This window comes from Drosophila biarmipes, chromosome 2L, assembly GCF_025231255.1.
Source record: "Drosophila biarmipes strain raj3 chromosome 2L, RU_DBia_V1.1, whole genome shotgun sequence".
Taxonomy (NCBI): Eukaryota; Metazoa; Arthropoda; class Insecta; order Diptera; family Drosophilidae; genus Drosophila; species Drosophila biarmipes.
In genome coordinates, this window is record NC_066612.1 from 22731812 (window position 1) to 22747776 (window position 15965).

General features: G+C 42.5%; 4 protein-coding genes across 6 annotated transcripts; 3 read left to right on the plus strand and 1 right to left on the minus strand.

Moving 5' to 3' along the window:
- The first annotated feature begins 456 nt into the window (after positions 1–456).
- Positions 457–5149, plus strand: LOC108036767 (uncharacterized). Of its 2 annotated transcripts, none has more exons than XM_044094570.2 (6): positions 457–1013; positions 1203–1359; positions 1447–1609; positions 3328–3479; positions 3966–4636; positions 4791–5149. In XM_044094570.2, the coding sequence occupies exons 1-6, from the start codon at positions 889–891 to the stop codon at positions 5080–5082; spliced, it is 1560 nt and encodes a 519-aa protein (XP_043950505.1). In that variant the 5' UTR covers positions 457–888; the 3' UTR covers positions 5083–5149. The 2 variants fall into 2 exon arrangements, with proteins under 2 accessions (XP_043950505.1, XP_016968596.1); XM_017113107.3 differs by having other exon boundaries at positions 3346–3479.
- LOC108036768 (mitochondrial import inner membrane translocase subunit Tim13) lies at positions 1906–2415 on the minus strand. The gene is made up of 2 exons (XM_017113108.3): positions 2179–2415; positions 1906–2115 (listed from the first exon to the last, which is right to left on the minus strand). Exons 1-2 carry the CDS (start codon positions 2332–2334, stop codon positions 2017–2019), a joined length of 255 nt encoding a protein of 84 aa, XP_016968597.2. The 5' UTR covers positions 2335–2415; the 3' UTR covers positions 1906–2016.
- Positions 2693–3209, plus strand: LOC108036769 (probable small nuclear ribonucleoprotein E). The gene has a single exon (XM_017113109.3). The coding sequence runs from the start codon at positions 2795–2797 to the stop codon at positions 3077–3079; it is 285 nt and encodes a 94-aa protein (XP_016968598.1). The 5' UTR covers positions 2693–2794; the 3' UTR covers positions 3080–3209.
- A 3780-nt stretch (positions 5150–8929) lies between the features above and the next one.
- On the plus strand, positions 8930–15392 carry LOC108036766 (protein spaetzle 3). 2 transcript variants are annotated; one of them, XM_050885706.1, is made up of 5 exons: positions 8930–10681; positions 12755–12888; positions 13626–13750; positions 14378–14854; positions 14939–15392. In XM_050885706.1, exons 1-5 carry the CDS (start codon positions 9727–9729, stop codon positions 15177–15179), a joined length of 1932 nt encoding a protein of 643 aa, XP_050741663.1. In that variant the 5' UTR covers positions 8930–9726; the 3' UTR covers positions 15180–15392. The 2 variants fall into 2 exon arrangements, with proteins under 2 accessions (XP_050741663.1, XP_016968595.1); XM_017113106.2 differs by having other exon boundaries at positions 8952–10681; positions 14956–15392.
- The last annotated feature ends 573 nt before the right edge of the window (positions 15393–15965 follow it).

A 15965-nucleotide genomic window follows, 5' to 3' on the forward strand; every position in this document is an offset into this window, starting at 1 on the left:
CACTCCACGCCACCGAGCCCCTACTGCGTTACAACTCATAACTCTCACTGAATGGTCCGATTTGAACACTTTAAAATGCTTGACTTTGCTAGGGTTGAAGGTCGAAGATATGCTGAAACATGTCAAAACTGTTTTTCAGTTAACACGTTTGGACGCCATCTTACAGAATTGTTCGCTCTCCGTCCAAAACAATGGTGAGTCCGATGCCTAGCTGTATTACCCAATGTTTCTTTGTTAAGCATGTGTTTCTGCGCGGGGGAACAAATACGACTTTCGATCCCAGCACCTTTACAGCGAATACGATTTATTAACATTTCCGCATGCATGTATGTACGTATGGATGCATAGCATCCTAAGAGTTGGAAATCCCCGAGAAGAGAGAAAAGATAACCTCGTACCTGCCTGGCTTGGAAGAAGAATTGAGAACGAACCAAAAGAGCGACCTGCCGCAGTCTCTTCTTCAGTCTTTGCCAAATCGCGATCGTGAGAGGACGGAAGCGGAGAGAACGCAGATTCTGTGCATAAAGGTCCAAAGTGCTTTGTGCAAGTTGACCACTAAATTGGGCACTATCCAAGCCAAGCTTAGAGAATAAAAAGCGTTTCATCCGGTTGCGTTAGTTTTCCCAGAGTAATTCGACGGTCAAGTCGATGTGGCTTGGTGCTAGCCAAGAATTTTCAGTCGGGAACCGGTTTCTGCGCTCCCACAAGTCCAGAACCCACACACCCAGAGAGCGGTACTAAGAGAGTTTGGGAGTAGGACCAGGAAAGAAAAACATAAACAAACCAGCAGGACCAGAATAAGTGTTTGAAGGGGGGCATGGCAGCACGTGCACCGCAGCTCGAATAAGTTCAATATTTCGAATTCAACACCGCAGTTGCAGCGACATCATGAGTCTGCCCCAGTTAATCGAAGATCTTCAGCGCCTTTCGGAGGATCAGGACAGTGCGGACGTGGTGTTTGTCTGCGGGAGAGATGAGCGCATCTACGCCCACAGATTAATGCTGATGGCGCGGTAAGTTTTCGCTTAAAAATACGACTTCAACTTACAATTGGTGAATATTATTTTTCGCTGTGGAAGGTGATAGCCATTAACCATTCGACTTCCTTTTCGGGACCTCACAATGTCGCGTGCAGGCATCTCGCGCATTCCAGTTGGCCACTCAATTAAAGCCGGCTTTTCATTCACTCAATTTGATTTCAGCTGCAAGAGTTTCAAGACTGCGAAGAGGGGCGAAGTGTGCCGAATTCCGGGGTGCACCGTTTCCCCCGCAGGAGCTTCCACTCCAACTACGATACGCCTGCCCCACGTAAACCCGGAACTGTTCAGACAGTTTATCTTGTACGTCTACACGGCCAAGGTAGGGTAACGGCCAGTAGCCGTGACTAAAACAGCAACCGCAAAACAACCGTTTCACACTTCACGTTTTTGCACTTCTTCTTTCAAGTTGGTTCTGCAGGACTCGCAAGTATTCCAAATGATGATGATGGCCCAGGACATGGGTGTGGTTGAGCTGCGCACGGCCTGCGAGGAGCACGTTGTATCCACTTTGTCCGTTGATAATGCCTGCACATTTTTAACCGCCGTAATGGACATACACGAGAAAGCAGGTAGGTCGCTGCGCAAGCCCAGAAATGTGGCTTCGTATTCCTCTTTTTGCTTAGAGTACTGAACATGTAAATTCCTAATTGGCGCCAAAGCACTCTCTACATTTGACATACAATGTAAGGCGTGGCTAACAGCCTAACGGCACTCAATAAAGAGCTGCTAAGCGCAGTCGCGCTACAAGTCGATAGGCAAACACATGCACGCTGTGTTATCAGAGTCACGGAGTCACGCTCAGTATTTATTTTTTAAATATAAATCGATAGGTTGATATTCTCAAAAACTCTTCACATCCCAAGAGTCACGTAACACATGTTTTTATTGCATATTAAACTGTAAATATTACAACTAATCAATAGCAGGCAGATGTATTTAGTCCCGATCTGCCCCGAAATGCAGAAGCCATGTGTCCCTAGAAATTGGATTGCTCGCGTTGTAATCTTTGACCGTACGTCCTAGAGATGAGGTTCCACGAGTCCATAAACCGGTCCATGCACATGGAAATGCATTTCTGTGTAGGAAATTGAACGAGTTGATTAGGTAGATGCAATAGCGCAAGCGATCTGGCCCTTACCTGTTCTGAGGAGTCGAGAGAGGTTCCCGGTTTATTGACACACTTTTTGAAGCACTTTTGCGTCATTTGCGTGAGCAGTTCTTGGGCATTGGCCACAGCAATCTGTTGCTTCACCTGATCCATAAGCTCGCCCTTATCCACATTCGCCATGGCCATTGGTTTGGTTCTGTGTAAAATTAAGTTTATCTCGGTTAGGAAATTTGGCAAGACCAGCAACCACAAAACAGTGATGTAAAATAACATCGGTACTTGGTCGATATTTTTTGTACACGGTATCAGATATCGATATCAAGCAAGTTTTCGATAATTTCCGAATCGGCGGCCCAATTCAAAATAAAGAAGCTATTTCATGCGACTCAAAATATATACTTTTTATGTATATCGCTACGAGTCGTGTTAAGTCTGCGACACTTACCGTTGATCAATTCCACAGTTTCAATAATACCCTTAATGATAAATACCACTGATGAATATGGTATTAGGGGTATTTATTTTCGAGACTGACGGATAACTTTTCAATGAACGTGCGGTCACACTGCCCTGGGCAAAAAAAGACGCCGGCAAAAAGAAGCGAAAATTGGTTAAACTGAATTAAAGCCGCCGAAAACCAGTGAAAATGTCGTTCAAAGGAAATCCCAAGGTGCAGAAGGTGATGGTGCAGCCCATCAACCTGATCTTCCGATACCTGCAGAACCGATCCCGCGTGCAAGTCTGGCTATACGAAAACATATCGCTGCGCATCGAGGGCCACATCGTGGGATTCGACGAGTACATGAATCTGGTGCTGGACGATGCCGAGGAGGTCTATGTGAAGACCCGTCAGCGCAGGAACCTCGGAAGGATCATGCTCAAGGGCGATAACATCACGCTCATACAGAACGTCAGTCCGACGAAGGACTAGGGATAGCGCTGCTATCCTGCGAATCCCGCGAACTCCACCTGCGACAGCAGCACGTCCTAAACATAAGTTAAACAAATGTGAAGCCGAAGCCCGAAGACGAATGTTCAAATAAAAGATAACTTTCTATAAACATGCTTTGAGTTCTTATTGGGTGAGGAGGAGATTAAAGTTAAGTTGAGCTGATTTCAGGTATGATCTCAAGCCAGGTACAATAATTTAATGAATAGACTTTAAAAAAGTAGTAACAGACTCCCTTTTATTTCCAGGTGCAAAATGTGCTGCCTCATTCATGGAACGCTGCATTATCTTTATAGGCGAAAATGCTAACGAGTGTGTCAAGACTAATGCTTTCCTCACTTTAACCAAGGAGGCCATTATAAAGATCATTTCATCCGACTACGTAAGAAAACCATAAAGTTACATTTTTTCGCCAAATTACTTTTAAAGTGGGCTCGTTCTTGGGGTTAGCTAAAAAAATAAATGCTGTACTATCTATAGAAAGGTAATGATTCTCAATTAAATTTGAAAAAAATTAAAGTATGGGGAATTCGCCAAAAAAAATAATTTGATTTGATGAGTTGATAGTTAGGAGAAAACTTAATCGAGATACCAGGTCCCAGAACTGTGTCTTTGGCTATTTTCTGCAACATTAAATATTTAAAAATGGCACGAAATAATGTTTTTTACTTTTTAATGCTGTAAAATAGCATATAAGCAAAAACAATGAAGCTATAATTTTATTACAAATATTTTCTGATTCATTTTTTGATCGTTGCTATGACAGCACGGGGATAGACATTAATAATCTGATATGCCCCTTGAATGAGTTTAAAGAGGCTAAAAGACACACCCCTAAATTAATCGCATATTCTGTTTTGTCCAACAGTTTTGCTTGGAGGAGGAGGAAGTGTGGCGCTGCGTTTTGTCCTGGGCCAAGTACCAGGCCGGAGTAACCCAACCAACTGCCCATTGGACTGAGGAGGAGCGTGCTCGGGTCTGCCAGCATTTAAGTGGTGTAATGGGTCACGTACGTCTGCTTCTCATCGATAGCCAAGTTTTTGCGGAGGAAGTGGAACCCACAGGAGCTGTGCCCATGGAACTATCTTTAGAACGCTATCGCTATGCCGCTTTGCATGCCAATAAAATTGTGGATAATGATAAAAGATTTCAGCCCCGCTTAGCTGTAGCAGTCAACATGTTTCCTGGATCCCAAATTCTGAGGAATGACAATCTATCACTACAGACAGTACTGAATAATTGGTGTGGCGTACCCAAGCAACCCTGGAGATTGGTTTTCCGAGCATCAACTCACGGATTTGATTCTGGTGCCTTTCATCGTCATTGTGACGGAGTGGCCCCCTGCATGGTTATTTGCTTGGGATCGCATGGAGAGATCAGTGGTGGCTATACAGACGTGGCCTGGGCTAAAACGAGTCGAAAAGGTGGTTATGTCCAATCCGAGCGGGCGTTTCTTTTTGCTCTAAATCCTGCGAATGGCGAACAGCCGGCTAGGTTCGACATTTTAAAAAAACCGTATGCTATCTGCTATCACCCTGAGTAAGTACAAAGTGGTAAAAGTGTTGCCTGCTTTACTGGCCATTTGGCATTTGTCTAATTTGGAAGATAGTGAAAAATTATATTATATCGTAGTAAAATTTCGGCAAATATTGATGTTATTCTAACTTAATTCATTTTATTTACATTTCCCTAGTTGCGGTCCCATTTTTGGAGCTGGAGCGGACCTCCTTATTTCCAGCAACTGTAATACCAACATGGACTCGTATTCAAACCTTCCGCATTCCTACGACGGAGCCAACGCTGCCCACTTGACGCTCTTTGGAGACTACAACTTTTCAATCAACGACTATGAGGTTTACACCCTAGCGTCGCCTTGTGGAAGTAGCACCAGTGGAACAAGTCACAGCAGTAGTCACAACCAGAACTTATCAGCAAGTGGCCAAGCTCCTGGGGTGCCATCAAAAGCAAAATACGATAGATACTGAAATTCGGAAGACAACTTGTAGTTGCATCAGCTATGCTGGCAATAAACTATTTCCTTGAACGATCCGAGCACTCGAGTATTGTAATCCCAGATCCGCAACGGCTGGGCTAATGGTAATAAGTGTCGGGTTCATGACTTCGCCCAAGGTAAAAACCAGAAATCGAAAGGTAATTAATGAATTGTTATATAAAGAAAACTTTTTTTGGCGGCTGTCTTGACTTCAATTTAGATGCCAAGAATTGAACCAAATTAATTAACTGGTTTCCCACTTGAATGTAAAGTTGTGAAATGTTACCAAAAGTACAAGAGGGCTGCTACAAGAATTTATTGTTTTCGTAGAATACTTGAAAGTGGTACCAGGTGCCAAATGTTACTTTGACTATTTCCCAGACCATTTTTAAACATATGATAAAGGAAGTGTTTTAGGATTGTTTAATATACTTTCGTCTTTCCATGGCTATATTATCAGTTATAAGAGCTCGTAAAATGTTTTTTAGAACATATAATGTATTTATGTACTATAGTCGGCATGCGGAAATAGAGTTTGCCTTTATATGCTTAAAACATAAATACTTTGCCGAAGCATTTTTCGTCACAATATTTTATACCCAAACATTTTCAAATTCTTCAACCGCGACCGTGACGACTCCTTCCCTCGTTTAAATGTGTTTTTATTTGATCGGTTATAAATCCAAACCAAAAATTCTTATTTTTAAATTGTTTTTTCGATTCTGTTCCTGCCCGCCGAAAACAAAAATTTCTCTTCGGTACATTTATCAACCCATGGCTCAACTCTCGCAATGACTGCTCCATATTGATACATATAAATATCTGTCTACATAATAATTATAAATGTGCACTTGAACCTGTTCCACACCTCTCGGGTAGTGGAACAATTGACAAAGAAAAACAAATGCGTAAATGGCAATTTCAGTTTGCCGTTTCAGTTCACTTCAGCTGGGCTTAAGCCATAACAATAATATTGTCGGCTAATGTTGAGTTATAATGAAATATGCGGCAACACCTCCCTAACCTCCCGCGTCGGAAGTGCTGAAGTTGCTCTCGACTGGTTTCCAACTACTTTTCGAAATGTTTCTGATAAATTGGTCCACGCTCTAAATTGGTTCTAATTAAAGCGTTTTATGCTGATCGAATCGATCAACATCGATGGGTTGCTTGGGCCCCACATTATTGTCATTCGTTTTGACATGAGGATTCGACATCCAAGACCGACAAAAAAATGTAAGAAACCCAGAGAGAACCCCTTAACAATGGCAGGCAGCAACAAACACTTGATGTGTGTAGCGTTTGTTTTCAATGTGGCTGCACAGCGGATTGGCAGCTAAAATTTGTTAACGGCTTAAGGCCACAGCTCGAGAGCCACCTTTCGATAAGGTCTACCAGTTGTGCCGGCGCTGTTTCACTTCTCTTTGACAGACGACAAAAACCCCGGGGCAATTTCATATCCAGGTCCAGGCGCTAGAAGGAATGTCACTTGTAGATCTCGATTTATTTCGACTGCCGTCCAACTTTAAGTGGATTGGGCTCCGATATTCGTACCATGGATTCGTTCTGCTCCATGTGCTAACAGCAAAACCCGACCAAGAAGTTTCAATGTCCGTCGCATGAAAAGGGAAAGGCAAAAAAGTATAGCTAAGGCTTAAGTTGTTTTTTTCGTTTGAACTGATCTATGTATGCGAAACTTGTTCTGGCCTTATAAAATCTGTTCGGTTCCAATTGCATCTGGGTTTGCAGCAGAAAGACTAGGGACGGTCAGGAAGTGACAGTGACTCGGATGAATCATTGTCTCCTCATTTGGAAACATCTATAGACAGTGGTAATTGCTCTTCTGGGGAAACGGAAGAAAGCAAGAGATTCAAAAACAAAGTACTTTTTATCACAACATATATGCCTGCCTTTCTAATATGTAAGAGTGTAACGAAATAATTATTTTATTTTGAAGTACATTTCTTATGCAAAAAATGAGGACTTGCCAATATAAGTTAAAGTCTGTAAAATAATTGTATTTATATACTGCACAGTTTATGTTGTTCTATTTGTTGTCAACTTTCCATCCCTGGCTTTTATGAAAATTTGCAATATTGGCTTGGGCTTGGTCAGCAGCAACCTCCATAGAACAAAGGCCTGGCTATTAGCCATGGCCATGGTTATGGCTATGACTCGGTTTACACTCAAAACTACATTCCGAAAATAACCCTTTCCTAACATTTCTTTAATATTTACAATGAACGATTTCAGGTGGTCCCCCAATTTCGTCATTTAAATAAATTAAAATATGTATTTAAGAGGACCTTTCAATTAAATATTTTAAAAACTAGATTTGCCTATTTTTTCTGATTTATTCATTATAAATAAAAAAAAAATAATTTTTAGATGATTTTGGCTACAGAATTTATAAATGATAAATACCCCTTTTACAAAAAAGGGGTTGCTTTACAACTGTGTTTGCTTTGGGTTAAAGTAGTTGTCGTTTTGATTTTATACTTGCCCAAAGGTTTTTTAGGACATGTACCCTTCAAGCGCGGTTTTAGGGGAGCGAAATTCAAACATGCAGTGCAAAATGTTCAAAGAAACTTAATGTTACCAATAAGTTCACCCTCCAAACCAATAGGTAGCCCGTTCATAATACACATTACGTTTACTTTCAGTATTTTCTCTCAGTGTCTGAGCAGACAGCTGCTGGCCAAACCCAAGTGTTACACTTTTAGTGACTTATTTGCATGTAAGAATGCGAAAAAGGAAAAGTAGCGCAAGTCACTGCAAGCGACCCTGAAAAGGGGACCGGGGCAAAACTATCACCCACAGGCCGGACACTAAATCCATATCCTCCATCAGAAAAATTTCCCACTCGGAACTGAATCATCCATCAAACAGGAGACACCATTAAAGGGCGTTTTTCCCAGAAATAATCATGCCAAAGATAAGATCACAGCACGCTGCGGCTTCTGTGCCCATTAGTAGCGTCCGTTTCCGGCTCTCGACTGGCGGGAGCTCCAGTTTGAGAGGTGCTAATATGCAAAGTGGACGCATTGAGCCGAGGTCTATGACGTACGCAGGTTACGCCTCCACCGATTAGTTGATATACACCGAGTCATTCATTCATAGCATCACCATCACCCATTTACTCATCGCCCGATGCACTCGACATGCTTCAGACGACCCCCGCCCTCTTGTAACCCGCCGACTCCGCCCTGTAACCACTGGCCACTGTTTCAGCTGGCTAAGAGAGTGTGAGATAACCGCAGAGGTATGGATACCTAGACGGAGGTGGAGAACCCTGTAGAGGGCTCCCATTACCCACTCTCTTAGCCTGGCAGTCGTGTGTGTAATGACTCGACTCGCGATGCTCTTCACAACCAGTTTTGAAAGCCCACATTAAATATACTTTTGCTTTTCATTGCCTTCGATGTGAGATAAAACAGCGCAGACGTCGATTTCGACTTGGTTACTGTGATTAATATGCGTTCCTCGGCGAACGCCACTAAAAATGTATATCAACCGCTGACGACTCGGCCGATCGACGCATCCAGCCATTGACCTAGGTCACAAATGCCAGCTCGGTTCCTAACAAAATTAGCCTAATCCCACTTTGAGGGATGCCGTCGGCACTTGGTGAAGAAGATTCCCTCGGATAAGGTATACGAAAGGTATATGAAAATTGCTATTTACAAAACCAAAATAATAAAACGACCTGCATGAATACAAGCGGCAACTGAAAACAACTTCAAGTTCACTATATAAAATAGAGATTATATTGATTAAAATATATATTTTTTATTATTGTTATATGTATATAGATGTACTTATCAATTTGAAAATATTTCGCGTATTCCTTCTTTTCTATTGTTTTTAATTCTACGTTTTCGAGGACATTTTCAGGACCAGGAAAACAGTAGTTTCTTATCTAAAAGAGTTTTTTAATTTCTTTTAGCTTCACAGCCCGGCAAAGGGGTTCCCAAAATTATGGTTTTATGCAAAGCGCTAAGAGCATTCGCAGTTCGACTGAATCCATATCGATTTTTTCCGGTTTTGTTTTACTTTTCGATTTGCCATTCAGCAGAAACCGAAAAACGAAAGAAAAAAGCACAACTCAGTTCACCGAGCTGCCGCTCTTAGCCAGATTCAGAGATTGAGGGAGCTGAGCGCAGTGTTTCAGTCGTGGATTTTGAGATTTCGAGAGTTGAAACATTTTCCACCCATTAGGTTTTTTTTAAGGCGCACGGCGAGAACGGCTCAGTCTCGATTGTCAGCTTGTCGTGAATGGTTTTTAGCACACACGCGGACCGGGACCGGAGCTAAAAGTTCGTTTAAGTTATCTAATGACAACAACATCGTTTGCACATACCTCAATATCGCCATATACACATATAAAGCGACATAGCCCGCCGATCGACGTGTGTGTGTTGATATTCTGTGTTGCCAGTGTGTGCTCGTCGTGGCCAGGGGTGGGAAGCGGGTTGATCTGACTGATTTGTTATTTTCGCATAAATCAATTTTGAGAGCGCGCGCCTTCCATTTCCGTGCCCTGATCTGTTCTAGATGATGTCGCATGCGCTGCCGGTTCGAGTTTGTGGCCTAAGTCTTTCGTCTGCGAATTGAGAGCGCAAGCAAGATCGCACCTCCCATGGCTCTGACCAATTTCTCGCTGCCCTTCGGTGCCCTGGGTCAGCCGTGGGGAGTCACCCTAGCCCCCCTGCATCCGATCTACCAGCTGGCCAGCAACACAAATAACCTGCTCTACTCGCCGGCGGACCACCAGCAGCAGAACCCGGTGGAGGGCGCAGACCCGGAGTACTTCAAGAACAATCCCTATGGGCCCCCGCAGTCGGGAGGTTACCAATACCAAAGTACTGCTGGGCGCCGCAAGCAGAGTAACGCCTATTTGCCGCCTACGGCCCCGAGTGCTGTCCGGAACTCCGTTTACCACATTCAGCAGGTGCAGCAAACGCAACAGCAACAGCAACAGCACCAACATCAGCAGCAGCAGCAGCAAGATCAAAATGAGAACAGCGTGTCCTTCCAAAGCTCCAGTTCTAGTTCAAGGTCGAGCAGCACCACCGGCCAAAGTTCCGTCCAGCTGACACAGACTCATGGCCGGGGTCCGGCAGAGGGTTCGTACAGCCGTTATCCCGGACAGCCAGCCCAACCTCAGCCGCAGCAGCAGCAACAAAAGCAATTTTTTAGTGCCCATGGCAGTGCCAGTACCACCTTTTCCAAGAACAGCGGCAGCTTTAGTATTACCAGCTTTGGCAGCCGGGCGCAACAGGCTCCGCCCCAGCAGCAGCAGCCACAGTCCCAGCCGCAACAACCACCGCCATCGCAGCAGCAGCAGCCACCACCCGCTCCACCGCCCCTAAGGTCTAGGCAGGCCAAACCCGAGGCTCAGCCTGCCCAGACCTACGGAGTTGCCCCGCCCGAAAACTACCCGGAACGCGCGCCGGGTTTCACAAGGGTTCAGGCGGGACAAGGATCCAGAACTCAGGTGCATGCCGTGCTCGACTACGACGTGGAAGAGGGCGAAGAGGATGAAGAGGAGGACGGCGAGGATGAAGGGCAGTACTTAGGAGGACAAGAGAAAAGTGAGTCCCAAAAATGGTGTTCCAAATATTAAATTTGAGATTGATTTTAATTTTTTACATTAATAATTGATAAATGTATCGAAATTTCATAAATCCCTCAGCTAAAGTCCTAAATTAAAAACTTTTAAGGGGTTTCATTGCCGGAATGCAAGAATTCACATTAAAATGTATACATATTTTACTGAATATTCCCTTCTAAAATTAAATGAGGAATTTTATAATTTTCAAAAAATAATGCTGTTTTAGAGCTGCTTGCTAATTTAAAATACAACATCTTTGACAGAAATACGTTTAAGTAAGGGGGATCACTTATTTAAACTACCCCTCGTAAAAGTAATTTAAATTAATTTTATCTAAGTGAAGCCGAAAGAAGAAACCAAAAGAAATCCTCTAGTTACATTCCATTTCGAGCGTTTCCTGGTTTAAAGCGATGACAATCGGAACAAAAGAAAAATAAAAACAAATGTTGATGGTTAAATTTGTTTGCTTTTGTGTCAAAAAATATGTGTAGTATGAATTTGGAGCATGTAGATCCGAGATAAGCAGAGAGGAGTCCCACGTCTGCACACCATCCGAAGACGGGCGCTGAAAGTAATGTTAGTCTCTGCGGTTTCGCCTGCTACTTGTTTTTGTGTATCTTTCCAATTGAGAGCAGCTTCTGCACAAGATCGCGCAGCAACTATAACAAATAACAAACCTGTGGGGTAAACAAGCGCACAAGCAACGAGCGGCGACAAGGTCAAAGGTCCACAAACCGATTGGCAAGGTCACTTTCAAGACAGTAATGGCCAGTGTTTGACTTTTATAGCAACTAAAAGGCTGGCACGCATCACGATTTATGTTGTGCCGGGGTGTTTCTCTATCTGCGTCTGAATATCTAACGGCTCGAGTATCTCTGAGTCCGCCGCCCTTGTTGTCCTCTTGGAAAACTGTCAGCGGCGCTTCACTTTTCGGATGTTTCACTTTCGGCCTGGCTTGTGGCGCCTCTTTGTTTCTGCCGAGGCGTTAGCCAGCCAGCAACCTGCCAGACTTCGGTCCTCAGGCCTCAAGTACTCAACTCGGTTACGGGGCTATTATGCAAGTCGCGTTTCAATCTTCCGAATGAGGGGCAAGGGGACGTGCTCATGAACCAGCTCTCATATGAAGACGTGCGCACGCAAGACCCAGACTCAGAGACTAGTTTGGGTTGCTTTTTGTTTCGGCACTCAAGTACTCAACACTGGGTTTTCACCTTTGTGCAGGTAAAAAAAAACCATGAAAGAAGCAATCTCGACCGAAGATCAGTGCACAGAAACAAAGAATATATTTCACAACGTGGGAGAAGAACTCCTCATTAGCTGAAAATGACATGATTCGATATCTGAAACAATCTATGACTCTATAACCTTTTTTCCAATTACAAGTTTCATTTGCTTGTGATACTAACCCTATTCTACCCTAACAATGCTTTGATTAGTTTTTCGCATCTTAAAACAACATATGTATGGCTAAAAAATATAATTTCATAACTATAATGATCAAAAACAAAAGATTGGTTAATCTTATAAAACCTAACACTACTGTTCTGCGCGAAGCACTAGTGCTAGTTTTCAGGAGTTTTCTAGGGAAATATTGGTTTCATATTAATGATGATTTGTTGTTCTACTGCAGCCCTGTTGCACCCAATATTAGGTTTAGATTTTAGCAAACAATGGTTTAGGAAATATATTTTTGCACTGTATGTCCTCCTTTTTCGCCTTCTCCAACTCGTTTTGCATCCTGCAGTACGACTATAAAAGGGAAAGTTTCTGTCCGTCCCAGATCCGGATCTGGGCATTACAAACGCCAGGCAGACATGAAGTTATACATGCAAGTGTCACCTGCAGCGCGATTTGTATGCAGACACCGATTGCACTTCAGTTGCAATGGCAGCTCTTCTTGGGTTTAACCTGGCTGATTAATGCAGTGACAACGGCCACGGATACGACAATTCGTCCGTCCCTGCCATGAATCACCGCTGAAACAGCAGCCTTTTGAAGCACTCGAGTATCCATTTCCACTTAATTTGCGAATCCATTTACATTCCGTTCACAGATGCAGCGAATAACAATCAGATGCCTACCGTGACGCCCATCCAGGGTCCGATCTACTTGAAGAATGGGACGGTTCCAGTGGTGCCGCTCTTCTCCTATCCCAAACTGAACAATGGCTCGTTCCTACAGATTCCGGTGAGTATGGCGTCAAGGAAGACAAAGTGGGCGGTACGAGGCTCTGAGCACGCGCGCAATTTTACTGGAACACTGTCCAAAAAAGACACTTGACAATCAAACTTGAAAAATTAATTTTAAAACGCTTAAAAACAATAGTTTATAGTGCGATTTATATGATATTAACTTATATTTTGCCGCGATGAAATTGTGCACTTTTTTTATTTTCTTAATCTTTACTTTGCATGGGTTTAATGCAATTAAAAAGTGCTCCTATTTTCTGTTGATAATCTGAATATGCCAGCGATTCTAGTTTTCATGGTTTCCTCCAGTGTACTCTCGATATCGATCAAGTTTGCTCATTTGCGGAAATAACTTTGACGATTTTGTGTTTCACTTCGGTTTTATTTTCCTTTTTTTGTTTTTTGCGCACGAAGGTCGTGCGAGTTCGTTTCATTAAGAGGTGTGATGATGTCGATGACGACGAAAGAAGAAAGAGATTGATATTGAAAATCGGCGCATGGCGACTCGAAGAAGCTTAATCCCAAAATCCAACCCTATACTCCCCACCTCACAAAACCCTCTTCTTGTCGAAAATAAAACGAACTTTTATGTTTATGACTCACTTGAGTCATTTTCACACCCCGGCCATAATTTGTTATGGTCGCCAATCAATCTGAGTCTCAGTACCGGAGCTCAACTGCCTCCTCCAATGCTAAATACTTATCGCTCGAACCTACTATCTCTGCCCAATTTAGATCTGGTGGACGGCTTTGTCGGTAGCTTTGGGATTGGATGTGCGGGGCGATGTCATCAAGGGAGTGCCATGCATTAAACGATATCATCAGCTGTTCTGTCCCACGGCCGGCAACAGTTATCCCATGTAAGTAGCTATTGTTCTCTAAATTTAGGTTTTTGGAAAACCAAGTTGATATGGTATTTCCCTTGGATCCGACGTAAAACCTTGATGCCGCCACATTCCCCAGATTAACTCAAGGATGTTTGCATTTCTGTGGTTTGCCCTTACTTGACTTCTTCGACGAACAGCTGATCTGAATCACTTTAATCCGGTCGAATGTTCTAAGACCATAGTTAACTGTATTCATTAGCATAGAACGTAAAATTACTTTGAATTTCATCACTATGCTTAAAAGCACTTTATTTATTTTAAAGTTCATTAACATCAAGCCGAATCGTTTTGAGCTCAAAAGCAGCTTCGAGAAATTTATTAGTCCACTTTTAAGTTTATCTCGCCCAATTTATTATTGGTCTTTGAGATCAGTTTACTGGTTAATCACATGGTTTAAGTCGAATTCTTATACCCGTTACTCGTAGACTGAATAGTTATATAACATTCGTTGGGAAGTAAGTAACAGGTAAAAGGAAGCATACCTCTATCTACCCTGCACTCCCCCTAGCTCAGTTAAGGGTATCTGATGGTCTAGGCACCAGACTAAGTTTTCCCTTGTTGTTATCCGTTCAAAACTTTAATAAATCCTTTAACTTTTAGTGATAAGATCGAACGTTTCATAGACGACAACAAGGCTTTGATGCGGCGGATGTATGGAGACTTCGAAATGAACATGGAGGGACCTGGTGTAGGGGCTGGAAGACAACAAGCCCAGGTGCGAAAGCGTCGCTTCATAGACGAGCCGGATATATTTATTCCCCCAGGAGCATTTGCTGCCAACTCTGGAGAGAGCATGGAAGCCGGAGATAGCTATTTCGGTCAACTCCGGAAAAAACGTCAAGCTGCCGCCGGCGGAAATCGAAATAGGGGCGCATCTGCGGGAGGAAGTGGCAATGGGAACACCAGTTCCCGGCCACCGGGAAACGGGAATGCTAGTTCTGGCACTGGAAGACTCGATGCCTGCGAGTCAAAGATTGAAATTGTCACACCCTATTGGGCATCTAATTCGGCGGGAAAGATCAGGGCCATTGTAAACACACAACATTTTGAACAGGCCATTCATCAGGAGGTGTGCAGGTTAGTTTAGTCTGTGATTTAAAGCAAAATAAAGCAAGCTTTTATTCAAAATAAATAGTTTTTAAATTTAAATTTTTAACAAAGTCCATCATTATTTCTAGCAATACCCAGACGCCGCGATGCGAGGGTGAATGTGGGTGTGAACAGAAGTACAAATGGCATCGCTTACTCGCATACGATCCTGACAACGATTGCAAAGGCATTTTTATGGATTGGTTCCTGTTTCCTTCGTGCTGTGTCTGTAGATGTAATCCCTAGATCTGACTCTGAGCAATTAATAAATACACGTTTGATAAATGTAATTGAGACAAGTAATTGTAGTTAGAATGCCACTGAATGTATTTTAGTTGTTTTTAAGTAGATCTTATTTAGGCCGTAATCGGTAGCTCTAGTTAAGATCGCCTCTATATATAGTTAATGTTTTATATGAGCCATGTGTATAACTTTTCGACATGCGATACTACTAAACCTTCATTTGTTGTTTTATGGTAATTGTCAATTTCATTGTGTAACGAATAAAGTCAATGCAAATATTAAATACGAAATTTTTGGTTTCAGAACATTTAGTATTGGCAATTCAATTAGCAATACATTAGTGTGTCACGTTTGTTGTTAGTGATAGCTAGATAAGTGGGGAAATTTAACGATTTTATAAATTCTACCACTGCTTAGATGATATAATTTGTATTTTGTGCTGACAAAAGCGTGATTTAAGCCGCTCGTTCGACCACGAGGGTTTCTTTGAATTGAAACTGCGAAAGAGAATTTAAATTTTTATAACATTTTTAAACAGAAACTGTTTTCAAAAAATAGATTACATAAAAAACGTTGTTTAATATGTACAAATGATTTAAAATGTTATTTTAAAATAAAACGCCTATCTTGAAGTTCACCGCTGAGTCGTGGGCTCTGTCTGTACTTTCCGTTTTGAATGCATAAGCTTTACTGAGCATTTGCGCTATTTGAACTCCTCTAATAGGTCTATTTTCTCAGTGTTCTCTTCTGAAGGTACAATATTACTATGACTATTATTATAGTGATGACTACTATTATAGCTATTGAAACCGTATTTGTCACACAAATTCAAGCGATTTTTCGAAAAAATTGATGA

Coding starts and splice junctions, on each gene's coding strand:
- LOC108036767 (XM_044094570.2), top strand. CDS start 889: ATGAGTCTGCCCCAGTTAATCGAAGATCTTCAGCGCCTTTCGGAGGAT. Junction 1,610..3,327: donor GGACATACACGAGAAAGCAG/GTAGGTCGCTGC, acceptor AAGTAGTAACAG/ACTCCCTTTTATTTCCAGGT. Junction 3,480..3,965: donor AGATCATTTCATCCGACTAC/GTAAGAAAACCA, acceptor TTTGTCCAACAG/TTTTGCTTGGAGGAGGAGGA.
- LOC108036768 (XM_017113108.3), bottom strand. CDS start 2,334: ATGGCCATGGCGAATGTGGATAAGGGCGAGCTTATGGATCAGGTGAAG. Junction 2,116..2,178: donor CTCTCGACTCCTCAGAACAG/GTAAGGGCCAGA, acceptor TTTCCTACACAG/AAATGCATTTCCATGTGCAT.
- LOC108036769 (XM_017113109.3), top strand. CDS start 2,795: ATGTCGTTCAAAGGAAATCCCAAGGTGCAGAAGGTGATGGTGCAGCCC.
- LOC108036766 (XM_050885706.1), top strand. CDS start 9,727: ATGGCTCTGACCAATTTCTCGCTGCCCTTCGGTGCCCTGGGTCAGCCG. Junction 10,682..12,754: donor CTTAGGAGGACAAGAGAAAA/GTGAGTCCCAAA, acceptor TTCCGTTCACAG/ATGCAGCGAATAACAATCAG. Junction 13,751..14,377: donor GCCGGCAACAGTTATCCCAT/GTAAGTAGCTAT, acceptor TTTAACTTTTAG/TGATAAGATCGAACGTTTCA.